Source organism: Erythranthe guttata, chromosome 7 (genome assembly GCF_056151865.1).
Source record: "Erythranthe guttata isolate IM_541 chromosome 7, IM_541, whole genome shotgun sequence".
Taxonomy (NCBI): domain Eukaryota; kingdom Viridiplantae; phylum Streptophyta; class Magnoliopsida; order Lamiales; family Phrymaceae; genus Erythranthe; species Erythranthe guttata.
Window position 1 is genome coordinate 1929522 of NC_142539.1, and position 14692 is coordinate 1944213.

At 37.3% G+C, this 14692-nt stretch overlaps 3 protein-coding genes and 1 pseudogene across 4 annotated transcripts; 1 reads left to right on the forward strand and 3 right to left on the reverse strand.

Moving 5' to 3' along the window:
* Window positions 1-453: 453 nt before the first annotated feature.
* On the forward strand, window positions 454-6411 carry LOC105953233 (protein NETWORKED 1A-like). Its single transcript, XM_088820636.1, has 4 exons — window positions 454-916; window positions 1368-1502; window positions 1605-5065; window positions 5175-6411. Exons 2-4 carry the CDS (start codon window positions 1400-1402, stop codon window positions 6288-6290), a joined length of 4680 nt encoding a protein of 1559 aa, XP_088676762.1. The 5' UTR covers window positions 454-916; window positions 1368-1399; the 3' UTR covers window positions 6291-6411.
* A 620-nt stretch (window positions 6412-7031) lies between these two features.
* LOC105953298 (small ribosomal subunit protein eS1) lies at window positions 7032-9166 on the reverse strand. Its single transcript, XM_012976957.2, has 7 exons — window positions 9046-9166; window positions 8863-8910; window positions 8631-8736; window positions 8001-8138; window positions 7707-7892; window positions 7399-7599; window positions 7032-7304 (listed from the first exon to the last, which is right to left on the reverse strand). The coding sequence occupies exons 1-7, from the start codon at window positions 9054-9056 to the stop codon at window positions 7212-7214; spliced, it is 783 nt and encodes a 260-aa protein (XP_012832411.1). The 5' UTR covers window positions 9057-9166; the 3' UTR covers window positions 7032-7211.
* Window positions 9167-9764: 598 nt separating this feature from the next.
* LOC105953297 (leucine-rich repeat extensin-like protein 6 pseudogene) lies at window positions 9765-11068 on the reverse strand (annotated as a pseudogene). The gene has a single exon (XR_016032120.1). The product of XR_016032120.1 is annotated as a leucine-rich repeat extensin-like protein 6 pseudogene (transcript).
* Window positions 11069-12347: 1279 nt separating this feature from the next.
* LOC105953232 (leucine-rich repeat extensin-like protein 6) lies at window positions 12348-13885 on the reverse strand. The gene has a single exon (XM_012976888.2). The coding sequence runs from the start codon at window positions 13779-13781 to the stop codon at window positions 12615-12617; it is 1167 nt and encodes a 388-aa protein (XP_012832342.2). The 5' UTR covers window positions 13782-13885; the 3' UTR covers window positions 12348-12614.
* Window positions 13886-14692: the final 807 nt, after the last annotated feature.

The window sequence follows — 14692 nt, forward strand, 5'->3', positions numbered from 1 at the left end:
CAATATGATATTTACAAGTCAAAAGACACATCTTACGATCACCTTGTTTCAAAATGTAGAGCTCGAATGGGGTAAAACAGGTACAAATTGAAGAATATTCCACATAACCTAGAAGATTCCACTAAATTTGATACCGCAATGATGAAGGTGTAAGAAGATTCATAGTTGAAGGAAGTGATTGTAATTACCCAAACACGAGGAGTTTTTCATAATTTGACATTTCCTCAGGGGTGATCACCGTAATTTACAATAAATTTAATTTCCCAACTATCCTTGAAATACTATTTGTAATTATTAATTTATAGAACAAAAAAAAAAAAAAAAAAAAAAAAGAACCAATAAAGTTTGGAGTATGCACTGAGTCAGTCATGCTCGAGTCACGACTCATGAGTGGTGCTGAGTGCTGACCATTCTCTGTACCCAATAAAGCAGAGACAAAAGTCATAAAATTCCACAGGCGAGAGAAAATATGTCCGTTATCAAGAAATGAATCCCTATTAAATACTGTTATAATCTCGTAACGTGTATTTTCCCAATTTAAAAATTAAAAAAAAAATTAAAAAAATCCAAATTCACATTTATTTATTCACTCGCCAGATGAATGAATATATACATACATACACACATCTCTACGTATCTGATAAAGTTTATTTCACTTGTGTAACTTTTACAGTATGTCACACTGACAAAGAAAAACCAAAAACACTGACTCAGTGTTTACATAATAATGCAGGTGACCCATCAAAACTTAGAGAGAGAAAATAGAGAGAGAGAGAAGTTATGTGAGAGAAACAATTAATGGGGTGAAGTGAAAGTGAAAAAAAAAATTCAGCAGCTGAGGTGTTTTTTTTTTTTTTTGTGCAACGAAGACTGCTGCTCTGATCAAGATTCGATTTTTATTTTCCGCTTCTAATTTGTGAGTTCTATTTTATTTTTATTTTAATTTTTTTAATCTCCATGAATTTAAAGATTCAATTTTTATCAGTTTTGAGGAAGGCCCATTTGCCTGAATGTGTGTTATTTTGCTTCCATAATTTTGTTGCTGTGATTTTGAATTTTTTTATGTGTAAATTTAGGTTTTTGATCCTTGTCTGTCTGAAAAAGATTCGATTTTTAATTTTTTTTAAATGGAAATTTTCAATAAATATGTTTTCCTCAAGATTTTTGTGCATTGTCCCATAATTACTGCTAATTAAATGGTTTTAATTTGAAATGTATAATGCATTTTCCTTTTTAGTTTGTGAAGAACCCTAATACTAGATCTTTGTCTTTGTATCATGTTCTTGAAAATGAAGTTCTTATTACATTTTATGTGTTTTTGCTCAAATGAAATCTGAATAATTTTCATGTTCATTTACTTGGTTTAGGATTTCTTTTGTTTGCTCAAGTTTTTGTTCTAATGGCAAATTCGTTGCACTCCGAATCGAGACGGTTGTATTCGTGGTGGTGGGACAGTCATAACAGCCCGAAAAACTCGAAATGGCTCCAAGAAAATCTCACAGGTTATTAATATAATCCTTAATTCTTTGAGATTGATTAATTTGATTTGTTCTTTGAGATTTGATTAACTAATCCTTAATTTTCTTGATTAATTATGAATTCAGATATGGATTCCAAGGTCAAGTCGATGATCAAGCTGATCGAAGAAGACGCGGATTCGTTCGCGAGAAGGGCAGAAATGTACTACAAGAAACGGCCAGAGCTGATGAAATTAGTCGAGGAGTTTTACCGAGCGTACCGCGCTTTAGCAGAGAGGTACAACCACGCGACTGGAGAGCTTAAACACGCACATCAAACCATAGCTAAAGCGTTCCCCGATCAAGTACCTTTCGAGCTAATCGATGACTCGCCCTCGAAGCCCCGGGACCCACCACACACGCCACCGGAGAGGAAATTTCCCGTCCGTGCGTTGTTTGACCGGGTTGACTTTCTTGATGACAACGACGACGAAGTTGAAGGGTTGAAGAAAGCTCTTGCTGACGTGGCGGCAGAGAAGGAAGAAGTGCTTCTCGAGTATCAACGGTGTCTGGCAAGGCTGTCGGATTTAGAAAGAGAGCTTGATAATGCACAAAGGGAGTCAAAGGCACTCGACGAAAAAGTCAACCGAGCTGAAGTCGAGTATTTGGAGAAGATCTCTAATTTGGAGGCTATGGTTTCTAAAGTCGAAGAAGATACGAAGGGGGTTAATACGAGGGCGATGGAAGCAGTAAACGAAGCTCAAACACTAAAAGACGAAATTTCAAGAATTGAGCTCGAAAAGAAAATTCTTTTGAAACAAGCACAAAGAGCCGAAAACGAAGTGTCGAAGCTTAAAAAATCTGTTGCCGATTTGCAAAGGGAGAAAGATGCTTTTGCTCTGAAGTACAAGTGCTGCTTGGAGACAATATCGAAGCTCGAACGAGAGCTATCGATAGCCAAAGATGAAGTCAAACGTCTCAATAAAGACGTACTTATCGGAAGTATAAAACTCAAGACAGCCGAAGAGAAGTCTTCGTCCTTGGAAATGTCCAATTTGTCCCTGCGAAACGAGGCGGAAAATCTTGTTCAGAAGATTTCGGAGAAGGATCTAGAACTTTCCATAAAGCAGGACGAGTTGGAGAATCTTCAAACGTGCCTGCAAGACGAGCACTTGAGCCACGCACGAGTTGAATCCACTCTCCAAACTCTGCAAACTTTGCACTCTCGATCGCAAGACGATCGAACGGCTCTAAAGTTGGAACTCGAAAATGTGTTTCACATGCTAAAGGACTTGGAAGTGAGCAAAATTGGCTTGGAGGAAGAAATTCGAAGTTTGACCGAGTCAAACTTGGCCATGGAGAACACAAAAAACGAAGTCATCAGCTTAAGGGAAATTAAAGAGACGCTTGAAACGGAAGTTTTACACCACATCGAACGGAGCGATTCCCTTCAGAAGGAAATTTCGTGTCTGAAAGAGGAAATAAACGGCTTGACTATGAGCTATAATGATTTAGTTGAGCAAGTGGAATTAGTTGGTTTGAACCCGAAATGTTTTTCGAGTTCGGTGAAGAGCTTGCAAGACGAGAAAGAGGTTCTTTCGAAAAAGATTGAAGACATGCAAGATCTTCTGACAAAAAAATTTGTTCAAGAAAGTTCGATCTCGGACATGAATGATGAGCTGGCGAATGTGCGAGAGAACGTGAAAGCTTGGCAAGAAACTTGCCAGTTTCTCAACGTAGAAAAATCGACACTTTTGTCCGAAAAAGTTTCTCTCTTGTCTCAATTACACGCCATAACCGAGAGCATGCACAAGCTATTGGAGAACAATGCTGTTCTTGAAAACTCTCTTTCGACTGCAAAAATCGAACTCGAAGGTTTGAGGGAGAAATCGAAGGGATTGGAAGAGATTTGTGAGCTGCTCAAGAATGAAAGATCTCATCTATTGAGTGAGAGGGGTAGTTTGGTCATAAAATTGGAAAATGTCGAGAGCAGACTCAAAAGCCTCGAAGAAAAATACACCACATTAGAGAAGGAAAACAAGGCGGTGCATTCTCGAGTTGAAGAGCTTAAAATCTCGCTGAGCGTGGAGAAGCAAGAGCGAACGAGCTTCGATGTTCAAAGTGGGGCCCGTTTTTCGGGACTCGAAAACCAGATTTGTCTCCTCAAAGAAGAGAATATGTGGAAGAAGAAGGAATTCGAAGCTGAGCTCGAAAGATCCTTCAAAGCCCAGTTCGAAATATCCATTTTGCAGAAATTTATAAAAGACATGGAAGAAAAAAACTACTCCCTCATAATCGAATGCCAAAAACACGTCGAAGCTTCTAAATTGGCTGAGAAGCTGATATCGGAATTGGAAAACGGAAGTCTTGAGCAGCAGGTGGAATCCGAGCTCCTGCTGGACGAAATCGAACGGCTGAGATTGAGTTTGTACCAGGTTTTCAGGGCCGTTGATAATGTGGATCCCGATGAAAAAATCGAGAATGAGGAAACTTTTGTGGGTCATATTCTTGAAAGTATTGAAGATATGAAATGCTCGATTTCTGCGCACGAGGATAATAAGCAGCAGCTACTGGTCGAGAACTCGGTTCTGCTAACTCTACTCGAGCAAGTAGAGTCGAAGGTGATGCAAATCGAATCACAGAAGATGTACTTTGAGGAGGAGTTTAAAGCCATGTCAGAAAAGCATGCTATGGAGAAAAACGAGAAAGATGAACTCGTCGAGTTGAGCAGGAAATTGAAATCCGATGGTGTTGTGCTCGAGGCTGAGTTGGAGAGTCTTTGTATCAAACAAGTGGATTCACACGAATCTTACAATGCTTTGTACGAATCGTACTCGCAAGTGAAAAGGGATAACGAGAATTTGCTTCGGAAGTTGGATATGTTCAATGATGCTGCGATTCTTGAAAATCTAGAAGTTTCTAACCGATCGGAAATTTTGAGGAGTTTCGTCGAAGAGAAAATTACGGAAGTGAAATCTCTTTTGGAAGATCTGAACAGACAGCACGTGATTAACGGTAATCTTGAAAAGGAAACGAGGGTTTTATCGGAGAAGCTCAATTTGCAAGAAGCCGAAAATTTAGTGCTTAAAGATGCTGTTTTTAGATTGGAGAGAGAGAAGCAAGGGATGAGAGAATATAATGTTCGGATGAAAAGGGATATTCTACAAACAGAAGGAAAACTCGACGAAGCCGAAACTTTGAACTCGAAGCTGATAACCAATTTTCAAGAATCGCTGTGGAAAAACGGGAATCTTGAAAACAATATACTCCGGCTGTCTGAAAATAAGACGAACTTAGAAACCGAACTTGGCCTACTCCATCAGAAGAACAATGAGTTCGAAGAGTTCTGTTTCGATCTTCAGATATCTTCTTCTGTTAATGAAGTTTTGTTTAAAAATAAGGTGCATGAGCTCAATGGGGCGTATCGGATTCTCGAGAAGGAAAATGCTTCGAAAATATGTTCGATGGAGAGTGAAATTAAGGAATTGAAATCACGATTACATGCTTACGCTCCAGTTGTAGCTGCCTTGAAAGACGATATTACATTCCTCGAGCACAATGCACTACTTCAGACAAAGCTTAAAGCAACCTTAAATCAAGAAGCTGAGGTAATAACTAATAACTAATAACTAATTACTTTCTCTTGTCAGAAACATAATAATTTTTTATTTTTTTACTTGAAATCAAGATTGAATTTTTATTATCTTTTTTTTTCAGTTTGCTGATAATCACAGTAGAAGTTCTTCTGAGAAACTTCTAGAAGATGAATCTCTCATTAGCTTACAGGACTTGCAAATGAGAATCAAAGCGGTTGGAAAATCGATGGAAGAAACAAACAAGCCATTATCGAGAAGAAAATTGAACTCCAAAATCGATAACGAGCGGTCAAAATCGAGCCGTTGCTTGGGCAGAAAGAAGGGAGGACAGGGTAACGAGCTCCTCGCCGTAACCGAAACTCCGAAGCTGCAGAAGATAAAAACCAAAGCCACTGAAATTCGAAACGCAATGCTGATGAAAGATATTCCACTCGACCAAGTCTCGAATCGCTCACTGAGAAAACGAGGTTCTAATAAAATAAATGGTGGAGAAGAAGATCAAATGCTCGAGCTATGGGAAAAAACGTCCGAGGATCTGACAATCGGGGAGTCGCTGAGGCTGTCGTGCAAAATGACCGAAAAGGACATGGTTTACGACCAATTCGACCCTCCGTCAACAGATTCCGACGCGGAGAAAGAGTTGGGCGTGGATAAAATGGAAGTTTCTCGAAGAATCACCGAGCAGAGCCGAGAAGTGAGCGCACGGAGAATCCTCGAACGGCTCACGTCCGATTCTCAAAAGCTCGAGAATCTCCACATAACCGTAGAGAACCTCCGGACCAAACTGGAGACGAACAAAAAGAGTAAAAAATCGAAAAACGTCGACTTCGAGACGGTCGAGGAACAGCTCATGGAAGCCGAGGAAACAGTCGAAAGCCTAGTCGACTTGAACGGGCAGCTGGTCAAAGCATTAGAGGAGTGCCCGACGCCGGAGGTGAAGGCGTCGCCGCCGCTGAAACAGGCGGTGAAAACGCGGAGGAGGAGGATCACCGAGCAGGCGAGAAAAGGGTCCGAGAGAATCGGGAGGCTGCAACTGGAGGTGCAGAAGATACAGTATATATTGTTGAAGATGGATGAAGAGAAGAAGAATAAAGTGAGGGGTAAGTTTTTCAAGAGTAAGAGTATTGTGTTGAGGGATTTTATATATAGTAATAATGGGAAGAAGCAGAGTGGGAGGAGGAAGAAAGGTGCTCTCTGTGGGTGTTTTAGGCCTTCAACTAGTAGAATTGGAAGCTGAGTGAAATCTTCTTACATTGATCATTTGTTTTTTTAGTTTGTAAGAGGAAAAATGTTTTTAATTGAGTTCTTGTTATTATGTTGATAGGTGATTATCTAATTCTAATAAACTACTTCTGTTATTTCGTATTTTTTTTTTTTTTTTTTTGGCTTTTTTTAGGGAAAACTACGGTCACCCCTAAGGTAATGTCAAATTACAAATTAACCCCTCGTGATTAGGTAATTACAACTACCCATCAACTATGTATTAACTTACATGTCCATTCGTAAGGTAAAGTTAAATTACAAATAACCCCTCTTGTTTGGCCAATTACAACCAGCCTTTAACTATGTATTGTCTTACACGTCTAACTTTCACCCCCTAAGATAATGTTAAATTACAAATAACCCATCCTACTTTAGTAATTACAACCACTCCTCTACTATTTATTATAACATGCATCCATCCTAACGATGTCAAATTTACCAGTTGAAGTAGCAGTTTTTCAAAAAAAAAAATACATAGTTGAGAGGATAATTGTAATTACCCAACCATGTAAGATTTTTTCATAATTTTTGAAAATCAAATCAAACAAAAGACACTATTTTCGTGAATATAATGAAACAAATTTAAACTATGCTCAATTCAAACTCTAGTAAAAAATTATATAAAATATGTAAGAATTTTCATTTTCATTAAACTATTAAGAATTAATAGCGCATGTAACAAAAGAACAAACAAACATAGGATAAAGAAAACCCATTGAAAGAAATAATCCACAATTAATATAAGTGAACAAAATTTAACACCAAACATAAATATGTCTGAACCATTATCCGGGCAAGGAAAATCTCTTTCTAAATCACTCCAAAAAAGTCAACTCTGACTCGAACAATTCATACAGAAATCGAAGGAGGCAAAGTTTAGAAAGCATTTAATAACCTAAGCACCAACAAGTTCAGTCGGCTCAGCTACAGCTTCTTCGGCTGCCCTGTCCAATTTCACACCGACCTCTTCAGTGTAATCACCATGAACCTGCAAATAGACATCGAGAATAAATTATGAGTCACATTTATTAATCTCTAAATTAAAAATTTAATAAATGGAAAAGGGTATAACGGGTACTTGCCTCCATCAACTTTCCGAGGTCGAATTTGGGTGCTTTCAATATCTTGACCTTCCTGATAAACACATTCTGGAGAGGATAGATGCTCGAAGTCGCCTTCTCGATTTCTTTTCCAATCGACTCGGGAATGAACTTCTGAACCAATTCCTTGAGATCGCAAGATTGCGACTGGGCAACCATAATCTCCATCATCTTTCTCCTTATCTAAAAATTAAAGAAAACAAAAGGAAAAAGAATATCAAGATAAATAACGACGTAATACAATCAAAACAACATTACGGCATATATTATTTAAGTATTTATTTACTTACTTGACGAATCTGGCTTGATTGTGCATAACATGTCCTCTTCTGCTGGTTAGCACGCTTCTTAGTGAAGGCAATGCAGAACAACCTTAGCGTATAGCTGTCGGTTGTCTTGACATCGACATGGGCTTCGATCAGCGTCTGCCATTTCCTGACAAGGGATCTCAGTTTGTCGGTAGTGAAGTCCATACCCTGCAATTTCAAGAAACGGAAAAACAAGGGATGGATATTAAGGTATTGAAATTACCGAGTGGATTTGAAGACAATTAAAAAGATTCTTTGGTGGAAAAAAAATCGTACCCAGAAGTTTGTGAGAACATTCTTTCCCTGAACATCCTCAGCCCTCAAACGGATCTTTCGGAAGGCGTGATCCTCGTCAGATTGAAGGTCAGCCAATGACACCTCAAACACACGGTGCTTGAGTCCTTCAGACGCAATCTGTTCGATAAAATGGCGGAATTTAGATATTTAGACAGAGTGATGTGCTTAAACTAAAATGTTTTATTGGTCCGAATACAGAAATACGGAAAAAAGTAAAATGTGGGACATTTTATTTATCATCTTTTGTTCGAGGGTTTCAAATTCCATACACAGCAAGTTTGTACAATGACGAACAAATAGATAAGACTATTCAATTTGAATCATTTTTTACGGAGATAACCTAAACATAGAAACGAAGATCTTGACCATCAAGTCTTTCATTGGACAATGTAAATACTCAAGAAGAGACATTAATCAGCAAATTAATATTAATCATGCAAAATTACGATGAAACCCCAACTAATATCAGAATATAACAAACAGAGACACCAGTGTATGCTTATCATCACTACTTGAAAACATTAAACAAACGAAAAAAATTACTCAGGACAAATGTAAACAATTAAAATTAAATGTACACTTGATTCATATCAATTAAAACGAAATTACCTTAGTACCCTGGGTACGGGTAACTAGGGTTTTGCCGATATTCCTGGTGTTGAACACGGACGGAGCTTTGACATCGTACCAGTCCTTCTTGGCAAATGGATCAACACTGCAATTAATCAATTCAATTCAATTCAATTTGAAATTATAAAAAAAAAAAAAATCCAGAAAAATAAAATACCAAACAGCAGCATTGAATTTATATTAACAAACAAAAACGACTAACACAACTTACGCCTTCTTCTTCCCACCCTTCTTCCCCTTGGAAATCCTCTTGTTCTTTCTGTATCAAAATCAAAATCGAAGAAAACGAACACATTACAAATTGCCGATTTAGGGTTTGTATAGCAAATTGAAATTAAAAAAAAAAAAAAAAAAAAAAAAAAACAGAATCAACACAGAAGTGAGAGATTTGTACCCGACGGCCATAGCGGCTGATGAAGCTTGGACGATGGATTTGGCTGTCAGTAGGGAGTGAAGAAATGTGTTCGACGAAACCCTATTTCTTATTTATAGTCGTTTCGTTTAATGGGTTTTTTTTTATAATGCGAAAGCCCATAGGCCCAGTTGAAATGGAGCCCAATAATTTGTATGATAGAATATTATTTTTTTCTTTTCCAATAAGATTATTTCATGCATACAAAATTACAGAAGAACATCCATAAATTAATAACCGCATTTAATTAATAATTTCTTCTCGTCCCGGATCAGTCAATAAATTATTAGTTTGATAATTTAATATTCCGCTAAATTTTTGTTAGTCGTACTAATTTATAGAGGTTTACATTTAACTGTAAATGACTAGCTAATTAAGTGTTTTTTATTTATTATTTAACAAAAAATACTCAAAGGTATGTAGTTTATAAGATATGTGTTGGAGTTGTTGTAGATGTAGTTTTGCCTTAAAATAAGATTATATAAGAGAAGATAAAATTAAAAGATAAAAATAGTCAATTTTTTTGCTATATTATCTTATAGTGAAAGATATATAATTTTATATTAAAAAACCATGAGATAAAATGAAACTATTATTTTTTACATAAGTTTATTTTTTTTTCTTTCTTATTCTAAAATATTATATTTACATGTACGCAATTTATAATATGTAAAAATGAATATCATAAAATAATTAAAACATTATCAGAAGTATTATTCTTTTATTAAACAAACATCATCAGGAAATGTTACAAGCAGTACAAACTCTTACATTCGAGCATATATATATATAATAAATACATGTCACATATATATAATAATAATAATTAATATAATTAAGAGGAAATAACATTTATTTCACTTTAATTATATTAATTAATTACTGCAACCAACTGGCTGTGATTTCAAATGGCATTCTCTAGGAGAGCGTTGTTTAGGCCTAGAAGTTATGCAGTTCTTCGAATCATCTCTCTCTTTCACCTTCAGGCACGAACCCGGTTCGCCGCAGAAATAATTATCCCCGTAATTAAACTTCGCCAGCTTCTGCAACGAGCACACGCTCGCCGGGATCTCGCCGGAGAGTTTATTTCCGGCGATGTTGACCTCCTCTAGGCTCTCCATACTCCCCATGTTCTCCGGCAAACTCCCGACGAGCCCGTTACCGCTCACGTCGAACACCGTCAGCTCGTTCAGATCGCCTAGCTCGTCGGACAGGCACCCGATCAAGCCGGTGTTGGCGAGAGCAATTTCGTTTATGTCTTTTGCCATCCGGCCGATGCCGCGGGGCAGAGACCCCCCTAGATTGTTGTTCGATGCCATGAGTACAGAAACGGTTGAGTTCCCGATGTTCTCCGGTAGGCCGAGCCCGAAGTTGTTGTTGTTTATGAGAACCGCGTCGAGTTTCATGTCGAAGAGTTCGGAAGGAACTTTCCCGCATAAGTTGTTGTATCGCATGTCGAGATATTTTAAAGACGGGAGGCGGAGGACCGCGGAGGGGAATTCGCCGGAGAAGAGGTTGTTGCTTATATCGAGCTCGTACAAAAGGCGGAGGTTCCGGAAACTCGCGGGTAGGGTTCCTTTAAATTGGTTCGAGTTTAAGTGGAGAACGGCGAGATCGGTCAACAAACCTAGCTCCTCGGTCAACGATCCAGAGATTGTTCCGCCGTTCAAATCGATTCCCGCGACGGTTGTGATGTGAGGGTTGTCGGGGGCGGGTGCGCAGTAAACTCCAGTGTAGCTGCAGACGTTGGGCCCGCACCAGTTGGAGGTTAAGTTCTTGGGATCTCCAGTGATCTTGTTTTTCCACGCCTGGAGGGCGTAAAAGGCATCGAAGAGCCGCGCGTTCGAGCGTTGTTGCGGTGGTGGAGAAGGTTCTATATGATGTTGTTGGAGAGATGGTTTTGTGATGAAGAACATCAAAAGTAGTATGGAAAGGGCTATTGAATTCATTGCTTTCATCAAAATTATGTGTCTTTGTGTTTTTGATTTGGGTTAAGGTTGTGGATTTATATATATGTGTGATTAGGGTTTAGCTAATTCTTTTTCACACTTATTGTGCAATGCAACAAAAAAATCACAAAATTAAACTTGACCTACTAAAATTTGGACACGAGTAATTAGTGGTGTTTTTTTGGTAAATTAAAGGCATGCATGCAGTTGTAGTGAGCAAAACTAGAGAGAGAATTGAACAAGAACAAACTGAATATTAGCATTAATTAATGCAAGTACTTGGTGAATGATATTTTTTGATTGATTTATACTATGCGACACATCGCGTGAAATGTAAAGGGTAGATCTTTATTATTCGTAAGTACACAATCACACACATCCACATTGGTGTGTGCAGATCAACGTAAAAATCCACGTGCACCCGTTGTAATCTTCATTGGGTGTAACATAATTATAACCTAACCGTTGGGAGATTTTCATTAAATTGTATTATGTGATTAAAGTTTATATATACACTTTAATTAGACGTTAATTTGGGACTAAATCAATCTAGGTCATAGTCTAAAAATACTTTAATTTTCAATTGCAAGCCAGGAAGATTGATCACGGAAAATAATACAAGATTTTAAGCAATCTTAGACCTGTTTTTTTCAATTTAAGTTGATTTTTCAGCGTATTTGCATAAGCACCTTCAACTTCTAGAAATAAGCATTTACAATCAACTTAACTCACAATCAATAACTTATGCTTTTAAATAAGCTTTGGCAAACACCACTTTAGTGTATATTTGTTCCCGAAAGACAAGATTTAATTATATCAACACTCAATATATAATCAACATTTTTTTTTCTATCAAACAAATATCAGAAAATACACAAACTCATTTCAGTATAGAGTAGAACATTGATAAATTAATAAGATCGATAAATAATAAAAAAAGAATCGGTCCCGACTCGATGACAACGTACTAAATTATTAACTCGATAATTTAATATTCCGCTAAATTAATAAAATTTTCCTAGTCCCGACTGTATTAATTTATCGAGGTTTAACTATGTAACTCGTATAAAAAACTAATGTGATTACTTAAACCCAAAAGTTATGTTGTCGTTTTATTCAAGTTGACTAAATCATATTCATATATATGTTAAAAATTGGTTGACGAATTCATGTAGATATTCATATTTGGCTGCTGCATTCTGACAATCTTGAAAAGTTCAATTTCTGTGAAAAATACCATTAAAAATAATTTTCCAATTACTAATTAATAAATTTCCAGCATGATCGATTAATAACCTGTAATAAAGAAATGAAATGAACCATGAAATTACTTAATTTTTGCCAACAGAAACAAAAATTTCTTTTATTACACAAACTCATCGCATCTATACTTATACACATGTCACAATTTATTAATTTAAAAAATACAAAATTTTACGTTATATACATATACATAGATATATATAATTATATCCTTTCTTGCAAAAGAAGTATTCAAAGAAAATCCCAAAAAAAAAATAAAAAGAAAATGCGTTAAATGAAAAAAAGTCAATGAGACCGAGTAAAACAAAACATAAAAGAGTAGCATGATTATGAATTTGTTTATGGTTTATGATAACGATGTGGCGGTGGCGGTGGCGGTGGTGGTGGTGGTGGCGGCGGCGGCGGTGGTGGCGCCGGACAACCGGGAGCACCGCAATCGACAGGGTGTGAATAAAAAACATGGCATTCCTCAGCAGAGCGTTGTTTGGGTCTATAAGGTATGCAATTCTTCCTATCATCCTTATCTTTCAGTTTGAGACAAGATTTCGGTTCGCCGCAGAAATAATTATCGGAATACGTGAAATTCTCGAGCCTCGGCAACGAGCATATACTCGCCGGAATCTGGCCGGAAAATTTGTTTCCGGCAACATTAAGTTGCTCGAGGCTCTCCATATTCCCCATCTTCTCCGGCAAACTACCGACGAGTTTGTTATTGCTCACGTCGAACACCGTTAGCTTCTTAAGAAGCCCTATCTCGTCGGTCAAGCACCCGCTAAGACCGGAGTTCGTAAGGATAATCTCGTTTAGGGTTTTCGCCATGCGGCCGATCCCGGGGGGCAAACACCCGCGGAGATCGTTGTTGGCCAGCACGAGAACCGAGACGGTCGAGTTCCAGACATTCTTCGGCAGGCGGAACTCGAAATCGTTGTTGTTGATAAAGATCGCGTCGAGCTTTCTGTCGAAAAGCTCCGACGGAACTTCACCGTGGAACTTGTTGTACCGAATGTCGAGGAATTTTAGTGTCGGAAGGCAGAGTACGACGGAGGGGAATACTCCGGCGAATCGGTTGTTGCTTATATCGAGCTCGTACAAAAGATGGAGGTCTCGGAAACTTTCCGGTAGGGTTTTCTTGAACCGGTTCGAGTTGATGTGGAATAGAGCGAGATCGGTCAACAACCCTAGCTCCTCCGGCAAGGAACCGGAGATTCGGCCGTGGTTCAAATCGATTCCGGCGACCGTGATGGTGTGGGGGTCATCGGGCGCCGGTGCGCAGTAAACTCCGGTGTAGTTGCATACGTGGGGCCCGCACCAGTTGGCGGTTAAGTTCTTGGGATCGCCAGTGATCGCGTGTTTCCATGCCTGGAGGGCGATGAACGCGTTGGAAAGACGCGGATTTGTCGGTGGCAGCGGCGGCGGCGGTGGATTTGATTCTTGGAGAGATGGTTTTGTGAATAAGATCAAAGAGATTAGTAATATGGAAATGGATAATGAATTGTTGTTCTTCATTATTGGTTTTTTTTTTGTTGGGGTTTAATTTTGTGATTTGGCTAAGGTTGTGGATTTATATACATGTGATTAGTGAAGATTTGGGTGTGATTAAATTAGCTTAAGAAAGCGATTGTTATCCCAATTTCATATATATATATATATATATATATATATATATATATATATATATATATATATATATATATATATATATATATATATAATGAATTGAGTGTTATCACACTCTTGACTTCAAAGGGCTGATAAAAAAATAAAATTAATGGAAGGTGGCTGCGAAAGTTCTTCGTGAATTGTTCTTTTTTTTGTTCATTTATATATAAATTATTTATTTTTTTTAATTTATAGGGCACTTAAGATTAGCAATAATTATGAAAGGCTAATTACTAATTAGTAATTAGGTTAGCTTTTGATATCACCAGAAACACGGTTTTGAGTTTTGGTGGATGAACTTTAATTAATATATTGGAATATTAAATTAAAAATCCTATTCACACGTAATCTTGAACCATATATTATGCAACAAAAAACCACAAGTATTATCTAGACTCATTCTTCTAAACTTGGTCTATAATATACCAATTAATGGGGCCAAAATTATATAAATTAAAATTGCAACTTCTTCTATCAAAATTCTCATAATAATTAATTAGTGCCTTTAATTTAATTTATTTTTTTATTAAATTTTTTTTTGGGTAAAGGCATGCAATTGCACGGATCGTTGGTCTTTGCTTGTCAAAGAACAAAATAAAAAAAGTTAGGGAGAGATTTAAAAAAAAAACATAATTAAATAATGTGAAGATCTAATTAACATTAATATAATAAATACGAGTACTTGGTTCATGATAATTTTTTTCCTCTATAAAGATATGCAACAACTTTTTAAACACGAGCATATTAGTAATTAAGAT

Coding starts and splice junctions, on each gene's coding strand:
- LOC105953298 (XM_012976957.2), bottom strand. Junction 7,893..8,000: donor ATGTTCTCACAAACTTCTGG/GTACGATTTTTT, acceptor TTGAAATTGCAG/GGTATGGACTTCACTACCGA. Junction 7,305..7,398: donor ACCTCGGAAAGTTGATGGAG/GCAAGTACCCGT, acceptor GTCTATTTGCAG/GTTCATGGTGATTACACTGA.
- LOC105953232 (XM_012976888.2), bottom strand. CDS start 13,781: ATGAAGAACAACAATTCATTATCCATTTCCATATTACTAATCTCTTTG.
- LOC105953233 (XM_088820636.1), top strand. CDS start 1,400: ATGGCAAATTCGTTGCACTCCGAATCGAGACGGTTGTATTCGTGGTGG. Junction 1,503..1,604: donor GCTCCAAGAAAATCTCACAG/GTTATTAATATA, acceptor TTATGAATTCAG/ATATGGATTCCAAGGTCAAG. Junction 5,066..5,174: donor CCTTAAATCAAGAAGCTGAG/GTAATAACTAAT, acceptor TTTTTTTTTCAG/TTTGCTGATAATCACAGTAG.